Here is a 15,418-nt window from a genome sequence, read left to right as displayed (position 1 = left end):
ATTTTACTTTCTGCTTCTATGAATCTAACTATTCTAAGTATCTCATACAAATGGAATCATAGAATATTTGCCTTTTTTAGTCTGGTTTATTTCACACAGTATCCTCAAGATTCATCCATGTTGTAGCATGTTTAGGAATTTTATTCCTTTTAGAGGTTGAACAATAGTTCATTGTATATACATACCATATTCATCCATTCACTTATCAACGAACATCTGGGTTATTTGCAGGACAATATATATTTTACTTAATGTAACAATGTAAGATTTGCAGGCAATTCAAATTCAATTCAGTTTATTGCAAATTTACCAGAGTAACTCACTATGTTAGGAGGTGTGAAAATTCACAAAGGTGAATCAAACAGTGTCACTGCTCTCAAGGAATTTCCAATACCCTGAGAAAGGTGAGGAAGAAGTGCAAATAACCACTGTTTGCTAAGCATTTATTCTCTGCCAGGTCCTTTATCCAATTACTGCATGTACTGCTCACAACAACTGTGTGAGGTTAATGTTCTAATAGCCACTTTACGTGAGAAAGTGAATGTGCAGAGCTTTTAAGTAACCACTTCAGGTGAGGCTGAGATTCCAACTCAAATCTTGAATTCACACGTGTTCACTGTGCTCATCCCACTACACAGGCTGCTCCCTGTGAAAGAAGTTAGATTGTGACAATCTGGGAGGAGCAGCTACAGAAATGGAAGAGGAAAATAAGAGATTGCGACTCAGGATTAAGGCACGTGGGGAATGTAGGCTTTACAGGTCAGGAAGCCCTGTGTTGACAAAGGTAGGGGAAACTTCATGATCAAATAAAAATGAGGAAAACACAGGCATGCTGTAGGCATTGTGGACCATGAGGCTAGAAAGCAGAGGAGAAAAACCATCATCATAGTGCTGTGCTGCTTCAAGGGGGTCTCAGCTCCACTGTTTGGGCGCTGGTGAGTCACTGTAGAAAAGATATAATCAGAGCTATGGTTTGGGAAGATCCCCATGGAAATAATATATAACAAGGATGAAGCAGACAGCAGTAGTTTAAAGATAGGAAAACCAGTCAGGTGGTCACTGGAGATTGTAGATGAGACATAAGAGAATGGAAAAGAGGACATAGAGGTAAAAGATATCTTAGTAGTGGGACTGACAGACAAGGCAATTGATCCATCTGAATAAGGCTGGCATGCCAGTTACCTTGGACATATTTTCTTGATGTAATTACTAATAGCATCTTTACTCCTACAAAAGTTCAATTTTGAACAATAACCTCTATGAACATATTAATAATAAGTAATTTTAAAAGAACCAAAGGCGACTATAAGATTTTAAGCCTGGGTTAGTAGAAAAAAAAAGTTGATAACACCTTTAAAAACCCAGGAGGGAAATCAGGTTTGGGAGAAGATGTGTTTCAATTTGGACATGCTGAATTTGCTGTTGAGGTGAGATTTCATTTGAGCGAGAGAAGCACCTTTCCTGTGGATTTGCGTTGCATAATATGAAGGAAGGCATCATTGACCTAAAAAAATTAAAAAAGATATGGTCAGATTTGACACAGATATATATTTAAAAAAACTCTCTGTTGATGGTTTAATTATTAAAATAGTTAACTAAAGTATTAGGATGTGTCACCAATAAACTGTGCATTACTAAGCCATACTAACTAAATAACCAATCACCACAAATGTAAAGGAAGACAGTCATATTTTAAAGTAACCCACCTTTAATACTTTTCCCCACCTAAACTTTAGATTTTCAGTGTTGTCAATGTTGCTGCCAGCAAGTAAAAACTCCACAGGCCAGTTCTGGTTCTATTGTAATAACTCTGTTCCAGCTATTCTATTTTAGAAGTGTTCCAGCTTTTTAAAGAATGGAGCCTCTGGGAGAATAATCACTTTAAAAATGTTATATAATTTTTATCTTTTTATTAAAATTTTCCTATTTCCTATTTAACTGAAATTACAATGTATCAAAATCCTTTTTCAAAAATGCAAGTTAATAAAACAAATTAAAAAGCAGCCACAGTAATCAAGGCAGCGTGATATTGATGAAAAAGTAGAAAAATAGATCAATGGAACAAAATAGAAAGCTCAAAAATAGACCCACACAAATATAGTCAACCAATCTTTGATAGAAGATTAAAAGCAACTGAATGGAGAAAAGATAGTCTTTTCAACTAATGGTGCTGGAACAATTGGATATCCATGTGCACAACTGAATCTATAGATGGGCCTTATACCTTTCAGAAAAATCACTTCAAAACAGACCACAGACCTAAATGTAAAATGCAACACTATAAAACTTTCAAAAGAAAATAGAAAAATTCCCAGTCACTTTGAGTTTGGCAATGAATTTTTGGATATAGAACCAAGAGCACAATCCATGCAGGGAAAATTTCTAAGTTGACTTCATTAAAATTAAAAACTCCCACTCTGCAGAAGACATTATTAAAAGAATGAAAAGACAAGTCATAGCCAAAGCCTTTTTGAAACACATATAAAATGCTCTTATCTAATAGTATAAACACAGAAAATTCTTAAAACTCACCTGTAAGAAAACAACCCAATTAAAATTCAGGCAAAATCTCAAAAAAGGCACCTCACTCACCAAAGAAGATACACAGATGGTAAATAAGCATCAAAAGATGCTCAGTGTAATCTGAATAGAAGGTTAAAGCACTAAGATATCATGACACACCTCTTAGAAAGACTAAGATCTAAAATGCAAACATCAAATGGTGGCCAAGATGTAGAGAAAAAGGAGCCCTCACTTATATCAGGCAGAAATACAAGATCGTACAGCCCCTGTGGAAGACCACTCAACAGTCTCTTATAAAACTAAATATACCCTCACTGAACAATCCAGCAACCACACTCATAGGTATTTAGCCACATTGATTGAAAACTTATGTTCGCACAAAAGCACATGCCCGAATATTTACAGCAGCTTCAGTCACAGCTGCACAACTTGGGAGAAACCAAAATGTCCTTCAGTAGGTGAATGGATCAACAAACTGGTACATTCATGCAATAGAATATCATTATTATTCACTGACAGCAAGAAATGAACAATTAAGACACACAAAGACATGGAAAAAACCTCAATGCATATTGTTAAATGAAAGAAATTAGTCTGAAAAGCTATATTACTATGAAGCTATAAAACCTATGATTCCAATCACATGACATTCTTACAAAAACAAAACTATAAAGACAATAAAAATAGAAGTAGTTGCCATACATTCAAGGATGAAGGCGAGGATGGCTGGGGAGTCAGAACATTTTTTAGAGCAGGGAAGCAGTTCTGTATGACACATGGGAGTGAATACGTGATGTTACGCACTTGGCAGAACCCACTGAACTGTACAACACAAATACTGAGGCTTAATGTCAAGTAGGACTTTTATTAATACCAGTAATGTATTAATGCTGGTTCATCAACCATAACAAATGTACCGCAGCAGCACAAGGTGTTAATAATGGTAGAAACTTTGGGTGACAGAAGACAGAATATACACGTTCTGGTAACGTGTTTCATATACCTAAAACTGTTATAAAAGAGTATTAATTTTGGGGCTGGGGATTTAGCTCAGCGGCATAAGCACCTGCCTTGCAAGCAGGCGGTCGTGAGTTCGATCCCTGGTACCGATAAAAAAGAAAAATGCAAAAAAAAAAAAAAAAAAAAAGAGTATTAATTTTAAATAAGATAAATGACAACTGCAACAAAAATGAAAAAGCAAAGGAGAAAGGAATAAACAAAAGTTCACTATTTCCAGTCATAGTAACAAAGATCATCAAGATTGTGAGATACAAAATTAGCTTACAAAAACTATTGACATTTCTGTACATCAGAAATAAATAGGACATGTAACAAATACTGCTCTAAAATGCAAAAAAATAAAATAAATACTTGTAAGAAACATTAAATACAATCTATAAGACTTTCTGGGGGGAAAAAACTTTAAACCTTATTAAACAAAGACATGTAAGATCTGAATGCATGATGATATGAGACATTATAGAAATATCAATTGTCTCCATATATCTATCTCCTATAAATTATAGAAATATCAGTCTCTTCCAAACCAATATATAAAATTGGTACACATCAAGATTTCAGGCAGTTGTTGAAAAGCTATTCTAAAATTCATTTAAAAGGATAAAGAGCCACAAATACCTAGACATAAGTCAAATTTGAAGAAGACAAGAGTTACCCTTCTATGTATTAAAGCATACTTAAAACTGAAAATTAGATTACTATAAAGAGGAAAAGTAAAAGGTCGTTACCTGATTCACGCCCAATACAAATGTCACTTCAAATGTATTAAATTTGATATAAAACTATAAAGCTAGGTGGGTTCTCAGTATTGCTCTCCCCATCTTGTTCTGTCCGATTATTATATATTCTATTTTGTTTGACAGTATCAAGTTTGAGGGTATAGGCAATCACTTTGAAGGCAAGAAGATATACTATGATGCCCAATATGGATTGACTATTATCCTTTTTTTGAAGCCCTGTTAGGTCCTCAGTGTAGTTTTTATTGGTTTTGTTCTGTACTGTTTTGATCAACTCTATTATACCTGATGATATAGACAAACTCAATTTAAAAATAGCAAGAGGCACAATGGTAACCACTTTTGATCACCTGGTATTCTATTTTTGCATCATGTGCTATGCCCACCCGTCTGTTCTAACTGACTCTGTTTTGCTTAGTCACATTTGGTTTTATTCTCTTCAAAAAAGTAATAAGAACCGTGTGAGTAATAAAACCCTAAAAGTCTAATTGTTACTGTAAAAAAGAGAGGAAAGTAAGGTGGACTAAGGGTTATAACCGCAGGTATGTTTGAGTGTGTAGGATGGAAAACCATATAACTGAGCTTTTGTTGGATCATTGAACGGAACTGTCTCCAATTTCACTGTATGAATGTCCACTTTATATGCTTTAATTTAGTGATATGGACAACTGTTTCTGGGAAGATAATATGTAACCTATTAACTGGTGATTTTTGTATATTTTTTTTCTTGAAATACTGTATTATTTGTACCCTTTTACTACATTTTTTTATGTTCTTTCTTTTTTTATTTTTCTTCACTCTTTAAATAAAAAAAAAAAGCTAGGTGGGTTCCACAAGCCACACACTTGGGAGAATGTGTCAGAAGGAATAAACCCAGGAATGCAAAACCAGCATGAGTAACACAGTAAGACCTTGTTACAGTAATAACAACCACAAAAACTGTAACATTAACTGAGAACATCATTGTGACACAGGTATAAAGAGCTTCTGAAACAAGTCTCCCAAAAATGTAACTGTAATGGTTAATATACTGTGTCAACTTGACAAGTTTAGAAATTTAACTAAGTGATTCAGCAGGGAGCCAGGGTCATCACTTTGTAAACATCCTGATCCTGTGCAATAGAAGGGCCGGTGGCCTGCTTACAAGAGAGGAAAAGAGGCTTGCTCTCCCATGTTTGCTCTTGTTGGTTTTGCTGTTTTCTACCACTATGAACTGTTGCCTCCTGCCATCTAACCCTGCCTTCAGCCAGCTGGTTACACACTGAAACCTCCACAAACTGTAAGCTAAAAGAAACCTTTCCTTCCTTAACTTTGGGCATTGGGTATTTTGTCTCAGCGAGGAAAGAAAAGTAACTGACACAGTAACCATAAGACAAAATGTTGCTGTGCTTGATTACATTAAAGGTAGACAAAAATGGCAGTAATGTGACAATGTTGGGAGAAATCTTTTTCAAAGTCTCAAACTAATATTAACAACCTGGCTACTCAAAAGACGATATATAGCCCTTTCTGCACTACCAGGGACTGATCAGAAACACATGATCTCGAGCCACTACCCTTACTGAATCATAATGTGAACCTTCACAAGATTCCAGGTGATTTGCATGCACCTTAAAGTTTGAGGAGCATAGATTACACAAGAAACTTCTGTCAATTAATAAATAAGAAAAAGATAGGACCCCAAATACCAAACTGCATAGGGAGATTAAATTGTAATTCAAAGCATTGGAAACCAGAATAGCTATCAAAAACATATCTGTATGTAAAATTAATTTTTCATACTAGGATTGAACCCAGGGCTTGCACATGCAGGCCTGGTACTCTACAACTAAGATACATTCCCTGACATCTAGAAAATATGTAAAAAGATGCTTAAATTCATAAGAAATCAGGGAAATTCAAAATAGAGTAATAAGATACCACTTTATACCTTATCATTTGGGCAAAATCAGAAAGCTGAACATTGTTACATATCAATAGAGTGGCAAAGAAGAATTCTCATGCATTGCTGATACAGACATAAATTGATCAAGTCACTCAGGAGAGCAGCTGGCAATCAAAGTAAGTATGCAAGTATCTTATGAACCAAGTATTCTACTCTCCCAAAGTAACATTTTCACAAGTCCCTCAGAAGGGTGTTTATTTCTATACTGGTCAAGTCGAACTGGATCAAAAGAGAATGAATTTGTAAACTATTGTAGATATGCACCATGTACTACCATGTAGCACTGGAAAGCAATCATCTAGATTCAGGAACAGCAACACAGATTTTTAAAGATAGAATTTAAAGAATTAAGAAATACAGCAAAGTCAAGAGCATACCACTGGGCCAGTGGTATAGCTCAGTGGCACAGCACCTGCTTGGCAAATACAAGGTCCTGAGTTTGATTCCTAGACTAAAAAAAAAAAAAGCACAGAATTTTTAACTTAAAAAATAGATGAATACACAAAATAATTCTGTGGGTTTTATAAGGAAATCTAAATAAAGATATGTATCAAACATGTCACAGCTGACCTGGCACAGTGGCACACACTTGTAATCCGTAACCACAGCACTCAGGAGGCGAGGGCAGGAGGATCACTGTGAGTTTGAAACTAGCCTGGGCTACAAAGGTCCAGGCCCACCAGAACTGCATAGTGAGACCCTATCTTCAGGGGAAAAAGGAACCTTGTCACAGACACAGGCTAAGAAAAGAGGAAAGACAGTTAGGAATGAGGCAAAAGGGAATGACAATGACACTCACAACTCTATGGGCATAGAAGCCAAAGGCAGGCCTGTCACAGCTCACCATTAGGAATGTGTTTTGAGTGGCTTATTCCTAAGCCACTCTTCTCATCTTGAGATCCTCCCAAAAAGGTGTACCAAAAATAAAGTAGCAGAGAAATAAATCAATCATGGCAGTCTCTCTGCAGCATGAAATCCTGGTTTCAAAAACATCTGCCTCATAGGCCTTTGTGCCTATGGGATTTTTTTTCCAACCTAAGCAGCATTAGACTCACACTGCAGAGGGAGAAGAGGTCTGAGACAGACATTCAGAGCACCTGCTCCCTCACACTGTCGATTATCTCCAGGCGACTCACAGCTGTATCACTGTCCCTGTCAGCTGGAAGTCGCTTATTCCCAGAGACCCGTCACAGCCAACAATAGAAAATACTTGAGAAAAATAAGTGTTATTCAAGACAGTAAGACTTTTCCACCTAGCATCCTAGGGAAATGAAGGATCCCCAACAAATAAGTGTTAATATAAGAAGAAAGTCATCCTTCCAGTGCTAAAACCTATTTTTAACTATAAATCTTTATTAATATGTATCACATATTTACACATTTATCCTTAAATGATAATACTATGATGAAAGCATAATAGTTTTTGCTCTGCATCTTAAAAATCTCCTGATTCTGAACATCCACTTTCTGACCTTCCAATTTTCAGATGTTCTATCACCTCTCATGTCCAGTTGCCACTCCTGTAGTGATCATATCCTCTTCTAAACATAACTCAACTCTGTGGCTTTCTACCCGGTGGCTTCTGTTTGAGCTGGAAAAACAGAAGCAGTAGAGTGAAGAACAGGAAGTTCAATAAGAGTGACAAGGCTCTGGGGGAGAAACCAAAAAGTAAGATGTGTGCTTTAAATAGGTCTTTGGAAGACCTCTTCAGAGTCCCCGGGACACTTTTCTCCTACAGAGAGGGAGGCTGCACCATGCTGATGCCTGGATACAGACAGTTCACAGCACCCTGTTCTCTACCTTCAGGAGAAGGAAGCCGTAATTAAAGTCTGTCTCTAGAGATACATAACCTGGAGTTTGAGGCAACAGTAGGATATTAGTTTTAAAGCTGGGGATATAGCTCAGGGGTAAAGTCCTTATTGAGCCTGCATGAGACCTTGGGTTTAATCCCCAGTACCGGAAGGGAAAAACGCACAGAAGGAAATACATTGGCACTGTAATGAGGTTGTGATTGGGTAACAAGAACACTGCTTTTGTTTTAGGATGTGACGGTTCTGCTATTTGAATTTTTAATTAGCTCATCAAGCAGGAATAATCAAGAGTAATTATAGTTTCCTAAATATATCATGCTGATTCATGCTTCCCATTTGAAGTTGCCTCTTTGCCTATCGCAGACTACCCTAAAGTCTTTCCAACCAAAAAGTAAACTCCTTGAGGACAAAACTAAGACTCACTTTTTATTGACTTGCATGCAGAATGCACTCAGTGAATGCTTGATGAATAAAATAGATCATAAATATATCTGAGACTCAATGAGATTACCGTATTTACAGAAGATAAAGTCCTTTATTAATGATACCCTGCTAGAGCTGAATTATATTCATCAGATCGTTACTTTGATGCAAGGTGATCTGAATCTTCCTTTAAAAGTCAATCAATGCTTTTTATGAAACAAAAGGCATAGATGGCAAATGAGTATACGAAGATACTCAAGATGATCATTCATTAGAGGAATAAAAATTAAACTCTCAATCAGACATCACTGTACACCTAATTGCATGACTACATTTAAAGAAAACGATTGACAAAACTAAATTCTGACAGATGTATTATCTAGCACCAGTACTGTTGATAAGAATCAACAAAGTGTGGACCAGGGATTTTGCTCAGTGGCATAAATAAGTGCCTGCCTGGCAAGCATGGACAAAGTCATGAGTTTGATCCCCGATACCAAAACAAAGCATAAAAAAAGCAAAGAATCCACAGTGTGGTTGTGGCAGGCCCATACAATGAAGTACTATTAACCAATAAAAAGAACAGAATATTGACATATTCAACAACCTGAGTGAACCTTGTAAGCATTATGTAAAGTAAAAGAAGCCAGACTCAAAAGGATATAGACTGGGGCTGGGGATTTAGCTCAGTGGCTTAAGTGACTCCCTGGCAAGCACAAGGTCATGAGTTTGATCCCTGGTACAAAAAAAAAAAAAAACGGATATAGACTGTAGGGTTATATTTGTGATATTCTGAAAAGGGCACAATTATAGGAGAAAAAAAAATCAGAAGTTACAAAGGGTATCGAGAAAGAAAAAGGCATTGGAGCCGGGCATGGTGGCACATGCCTGTAATCTCAGCACTCGGGAGGCTGAGGCAGGAGGATCATTGCAAGATCAAGACCAGGCTGGGCTACAAAGTGAGCTCAAGAACAGCCTGAACTGCCATAACAAGACCCTCTCTCAAATAGACCAAAAAAATAAAAGGGAAAAGAAAAAGAGATTGATTACAAATGGGCATTAGGAAATCATCTAGGGTGATAAATATCCTTATATCTTGACTGTGATTAGTCGTCATGACTGTATTCCTTTGTCAAAACTCAAGAGAACTGGCGGAGGACAGTGACATTTGCCTATAGTCCCAGCTACATAGGAGGCTGTGACAGAAAGACAGTTTGATTCCATGAGTTTAAGGCCAGACAGGGTTAGGGTTAGTTTCAAAAAACAAAACGCAAAGATAGAAATGTAGCTCCGTGATAGAGGACACCTCAGCACTACCATGAAGGATAGAAGGAAGGAAGGATGGAAGAAAGAAGGAAAAGAAAGAGAGAAAAGGAGAGAGAGAGAGGGAGGTAGACAGGCAGGCAGGTGACGGAAAAGAACAAAATAGAATTGTACATTTAAAGAGTGAGTTTACTATATGTAAATTATATCTCAATAAATTTGACTAGGGGCTGGGGATTTAGCTCAGCGGCGTAAGTGCCTGCCTTGCAAGCAGGCAGTCGTGAGTTCAATCCCTGGTACCGGTAAAAAAAAAAGGAAAAAAGACAAAAAAAAAATTTGACTTGAAAGGAAAGTCAAGCAAGGTATTCTGAACACAAAAATAAACCTTTGAAATTGTCATTTTGGGTTCCACAAAAAATAAAATCTAACCAAAACCTATGCCCTAATGCTTCATTGAGGGTTGCAGTCCCAGGAAACCAAGAGGGAGGGAAAAGAGTCAAGGAAAGAAAGAAAGAAACTACAGGCTGCACGTGACTGGCTCTGAACTCGTTGTAGCTTTTGAGAGTCACGCAGCTGGCCGTTGCTTACCCAGGATCTCCACCAAGGGGTCAACTGGAAAGAAAAAAGATGGGCAATTTAACCTTCCACCATTCATTCATCGAAGTTTGTCGTGGGGTGAGCACCTCACATTTCTGGACTGCCTTACCCGCCTCCACCAGTTTCCAGGGAAGCCAGAGGCTTGGATAAGTTCATTCAAATCAAACTTCTGCAGCAGAGTTGCAGCACCTCCTGCCTGACCACCCCAGGAGAGGTTTTGTCCCCAAGATCAGCCTCCACCCCAGGAAGGAAGGGGTCAGTCAGTGGTAAAGAAGAGTCCTAGGAACAGAGGCCTGGGCTGCAGATGCTGTCCCCAGAGAAGTGGGACAAGCAGCCCAGTGGCCAGGTCCCAGGCAGGAAAGGCCAGGAATTCCACAAAGAGGGTCTGGAAAAGGGGACTATAATTAATACACCATCTGAACAAAAAGAATAATTTCGTTTTTAAGACTATTCCACAGACACACAAAGGAAACTTCAAATAAACAATTTCCAAACACTTAATCTGTTTGTGTGGTTATCTCACCTGATTTTTATATAATAAACAAGTTCAGATTGGTGAGATTAAGCACTGTGTCATATCAAGATGTGTGTGGGCAGCTCCATACAGAACACAAATTCTGCACATCTAAAAATGTCAGCCTCTGAACAGATATCACAGGGCCAATTTGGGATTAACTTTTCACAGCACAGACACAGCCCTTCAGAAAATAATCAATTCTAGTTAAAATTCAAAATCTATACACTATCATTCTAATTCTGTCTACTAAGACATCTACATAGAAGTGTCATAGTTCAGGGGTACAAAACAGGGTCAGTTTTGTATCTTATATAATAATGATATGTTATGGATTAAAAATTAGTAAATTGACCATGTCCTTTTACACGTATTATCTTACTTAACCCTTATCCTTGTTCTAGGAGGTAGAATAAATTACTACCCCATTACGATGAAAACCAAAGCATGAAGATGTATAATTTCCCCACAGCCAGCATCTAAACCCTGATGGTCTGACCTCTGAGTCCTCTAATCTTAATCATGCAACAGATATGCATGTGCCTGCCAGAACCAGTGTTTCTGACACTATAAATATTTTATGTCACTGGTTATTTTCCAAGCACAGACTGGTCTGATAAATAAGCTTTCTGGCACATTAACCAGTATACTTAAAACATATTACCTAGGTTTTACAGTTCAAAGAAATTAATTATACATTCAGTCAGCCACATTCATTTTAAAAGAGCAAAATATATGAATTCTGGTACTCCTCACAAAAACAGAATATGTCATTTTAATTTCAAGATAGCTCCTTCACATAGATAATTCTGTGATAGATGGATAAACCACATATGCTATCATGAGGTTTATAAGAAGTGACTTCTTGGTTTGTTTGAGAAGAGAGTTTAACAGAGCCAGGACAAACTAGATTATGGCATCAGGCCTGGATGCCAGCTTGGACACTTACTACATAGCATTAAGCAGCTTGTATAAGTCTGATTCCTTCATCTGTAAAATCTCACAAAAATGCTTTATAACTCAGAGTTTCCTTACGGTTAAATGAGATAATGTATGTAAAGTGCTTAGCATATTGTTATTCCTTTAAATAGTTTGCACAGTGAAAGAAATAGAAAGAGAAGATAGTAAATGGATGGTGTACAAAAGAGATGCTTGAAACGGATAAGGAGCTTGGCTCCAAAAGCCACCTGATAACACCAAAGCCAGCACAGTGGGAGAAGGATAAAAATCCCATATGCGAATGGGAGCTGACAGGAAGTTAGTAATTATAATTAGTTCATGTTTATAGGACAAAGACTTCTATGTGGACACTAAAACAATCATCGCACTCAGGCATTTTTTTATGCCTGTTATGGTTTCTATCTAGATGTCCCCCAAAGACCTCATGCACACATAGGTGGGGCCCTTCGGAGATGAGTGGATCGTGGGGATGTGATACCCATAAGTGGATTCGTCCATTGATGAGTTTATAGCAATTTCTGATGCTGGGAGAGAAGGCTGGTCTGAGGAGGAGGGTCACTGGGGCATAGCATGGCAGGGTCTGTGTCCCTCCTCCTCCTTTGCTCCCTCTCCTTTGTTCCCCCTCCGTCTTCCTTCTCCCTCTCCCCCCCTCTCTCTGCTTTTCCCCTACCATGTTATATGCAATCCTCCTCGACCATGTCCCTCTGCCTTAAAGCCAGCCAACTACAGACTGAAACCTTTACAAATTATAAAATAAAAAATAAACCTTTCCTCCTTCATGCCATGGGCATCAGGTATTGTGTCTCAGCAGCAGAAAGTAACTCAGGCAATGCCTGGGCAGCACCAAAAACATATCAGTACAGAGAAAGGACAGGTCAAAGTAACAGTCACCTCTCCTGTATTAGCTCGCAGCCCTTTTTCTCTACCAGCAGTTAGAGCCTCAGGTAAAGTAAACCTCACCTTAGAAATCACATAAGGATTGAAGCCACAGGACAGGATGGTCTTAGAAATTAAGAGGTGGCTTGCAGGTATAGTATTTAAAGCCACAAATCTTTTCTTAAAAGGGAAATGTGAACATATATAGCTCCTCAGGGCTGAGGAAGTCCCAAAGCCCAACCCAGGCAGCACCAGTCTATACCTGCCCACCCCCACGTCCTCATTGTGGCTCCTAAAGCATACTCCAAAAGCCACCAAAAAGTCCTACCCTTTAGTTCTAAGTGGTGGAAACTGAAGGTTAGAGGAGTAAGGGGACATCCACAAAACTAGGGGGCAAAAGAGGCAAAATTGGAACTAGAAGCTAACCAGTGTTCAAATGGCAAATCTTGTTCTTTTCAGCAGGCACATTATCTTCCTGACTTACACAGACAAAAAAGATAAAGAAGGAAATATACTGTGTTTGAAAAGATTGTGCCTCATCACAGGAAATAAAAACATAAAAATGGAAGGTTGGTAAGCACTCAAGTCTGGCACAGACAGCTTGAGCTCCACTAATCTGCATGTGAACAAAACACTGCCTCATCTATGGCTGACTACAGCTACCAAAACGGTCTTCTGAACATTAAAAGAAATTAAGCCAAAAATAATAATAAAGCACTCACAGTGAATGCTTGAAAGCCCACATTTACAGCTATATTGCATATGCATGCACACAATTACACTTCGGGGAAGTTTAAGCCACATTAATGAGACTGAGCAAGAATGAAAAAAGGGACTGAATGGCCAACAAAATTAACTACAGTGACTAATGGATGAATTATAGTCTCATGATGCCGGCATAATTTAGCATTCTGCTCACAGAACTCCAGCTTAGATCATCTGGTTCTACTTCAAAGTGTCTATATTTGAAAATCAAAGGTCAAGTCAAGCATTTCCTTCTTAGGCTTGAATGTTGCAGAGTCCAAGGTTCATATCAACACATGTAAATTATTTTCTAAAGTCCCATAATTTTCCTCTTGAGATACTAGTGATACAGTGAGACACCTCAAAACTGAGTTTCCCACCAGGCCCCCATCGATAGCCAGACAGCCCACAAGAATCTGGACCTGTGAGGCTGCCCTGTGGAGTGCTCCATTTTCAGTCCACAAAAGAGGAATTATGGTACATCTAGGAATAAATGAATGGGTGGTTGGGCACAGATTATTTCCTGGCTTTACTTTACCACATTTCTTAAACTAATCTTATCTCCTCCAGTTTAAACACCTTTCCAACATATGGCTGGATGCAGCCCTGATGGCAGTACTGAAGTGCTGAACGCAGGATCTTGGAGAAGAGAGAGAAGTTCTGGAGCTGGTATCGACTCCAGTACAGGCCCACGGCAGAGATGTTCTTCAGTAGCAGCAGGTTGGCAGGCACAGAAGCAATGTTTCCTCCAGAAAATCCCAACACCACAATCCTGCCCTCCCATGCCAGGCTGAAGGGCAAGAAGAAAACAAAATTATAAGACGCAGTGGACACTCAGACCCATCAGGATGGCTACTATCAATAAAAGCAGAAAATACCAAATTCAGAAGAGGACTTAAGAAACACCATTGGTGCAACTTGTTGCTGATGGAAAATAGTATGAAAGTTCCTCCAAATTTTAGTGTTTATATTCATAACAGCATTAGTGAAAATAGCCAAAAGGGAGAAACAAGCCAGGTGAACCTCAACGAAAGAACAGAACCATACAATGGAATACTATCCAGCCTTAACAAGAGAAAAAATAATCATGTTACATGCTAGAACATGGATATCCTTTAGGACATCATGCTAAGCAAAAGAATCCAGATACCAAAAGAAAAATATGATATCATTTACATGCAGTATTTAAAGTAATCAATTTAGAGAAACAAAGCAGAATGGTACCTCCTAGGGACTACAGGAACTGGAAGGGGAAGGAGTTACTTTTGAATGGATACATGGTTTCAGATTTGCCAGATGAAAAGTTCCAAAGATTCATTCCACAACAATGTGAATCTACTTACCATACTCAATTACACACATAAAAGAGGTTGCAGGGGTAAATTTTAGTTTATATGCTTTTAACTACAATAAAAAGGAAACATTTTTAAAAAGCACTCTACATTAATTCATAGAGGTGGAAAGAAGAGAGATTACCACAGGCTGGAATATACACTTAGCAACATATACTAAACGCACAGCTGGGAACTCCTATTGACCTGAAGACTGGGAGAAGTGGACCATCCTTTACTACATTGGGTTCCTCGGGAGAAACATTTTAAAATAAGCCATGAGCAAAGTATTAGGACAACAGAAAACCAGCCAGGTTTATAAGAGAATTCACTTTAGAATCAAGGACCTCATGGAAGAAAATTGTATTATAAACAAGTGTCACTGGATATTGGATATAAACAGGTACATGATTTTTTAAAGCCAGACAACTGAATTTGAAGGTTTTGAACTTAGGCAGCAGAAATAAGAAGACAGACCCTGGAATGAAGAATCATTGCTTTTCACAGACTTACTTTAGGACTCCTTTAACTTCTGACACTTCATTAGGGAATTATGAATAATATACAAAAATATACAAATGTTCTATAGTCCATTATGGAAGTACCACATAGTACATGCTACATAATGAGTTATAAAAACAACTTTTATAAACATCTCTGCAATAAATACAAAA

At 38.0% G+C, this 15,418-nt stretch overlaps 1 protein-coding gene across 9 annotated transcripts in view; it reads right to left on the bottom strand.

The window, feature by feature from the left end:
- Positions 1-15,418, bottom strand: part of LOC100727518 (quinone oxidoreductase-like protein 2) — a 46,423-nt gene that overhangs the window by 18,494 nt on the left and 12,511 nt on the right. For 3 of the 9 annotated variants that reach the window (XR_010044553.1, XM_063240206.1, XM_023567189.2), the window contains exon 8: positions 1,457-1,504. Coding sequence is in view for 8 of the 9 variants with exons in the window: in XM_063240206.1 (XP_063096276.1) it covers positions 1,457-1,504 (48 nt within the window). In the remaining variant the exon portion in view is untranslated. The other 6 variants (XM_063240203.1, XM_063240204.1, XM_023567188.2 and 3 more) reach the window with 5 other exon arrangements.

The sequence above is a fragment of the Cavia porcellus genome, unplaced genomic scaffold, assembly GCF_034190915.1.
Source record: "Cavia porcellus strain 051 isolate PalLab524CR breed Dunkin Hartley unplaced genomic scaffold, mCavPor4.1 scaffold_29, whole genome shotgun sequence".
In the NCBI taxonomy this organism is placed as follows: Eukaryota; Metazoa; Chordata; class Mammalia; order Rodentia; family Caviidae; genus Cavia; species Cavia porcellus.
This window is presented reverse-complemented; position numbering and strand designations above follow the sequence as displayed.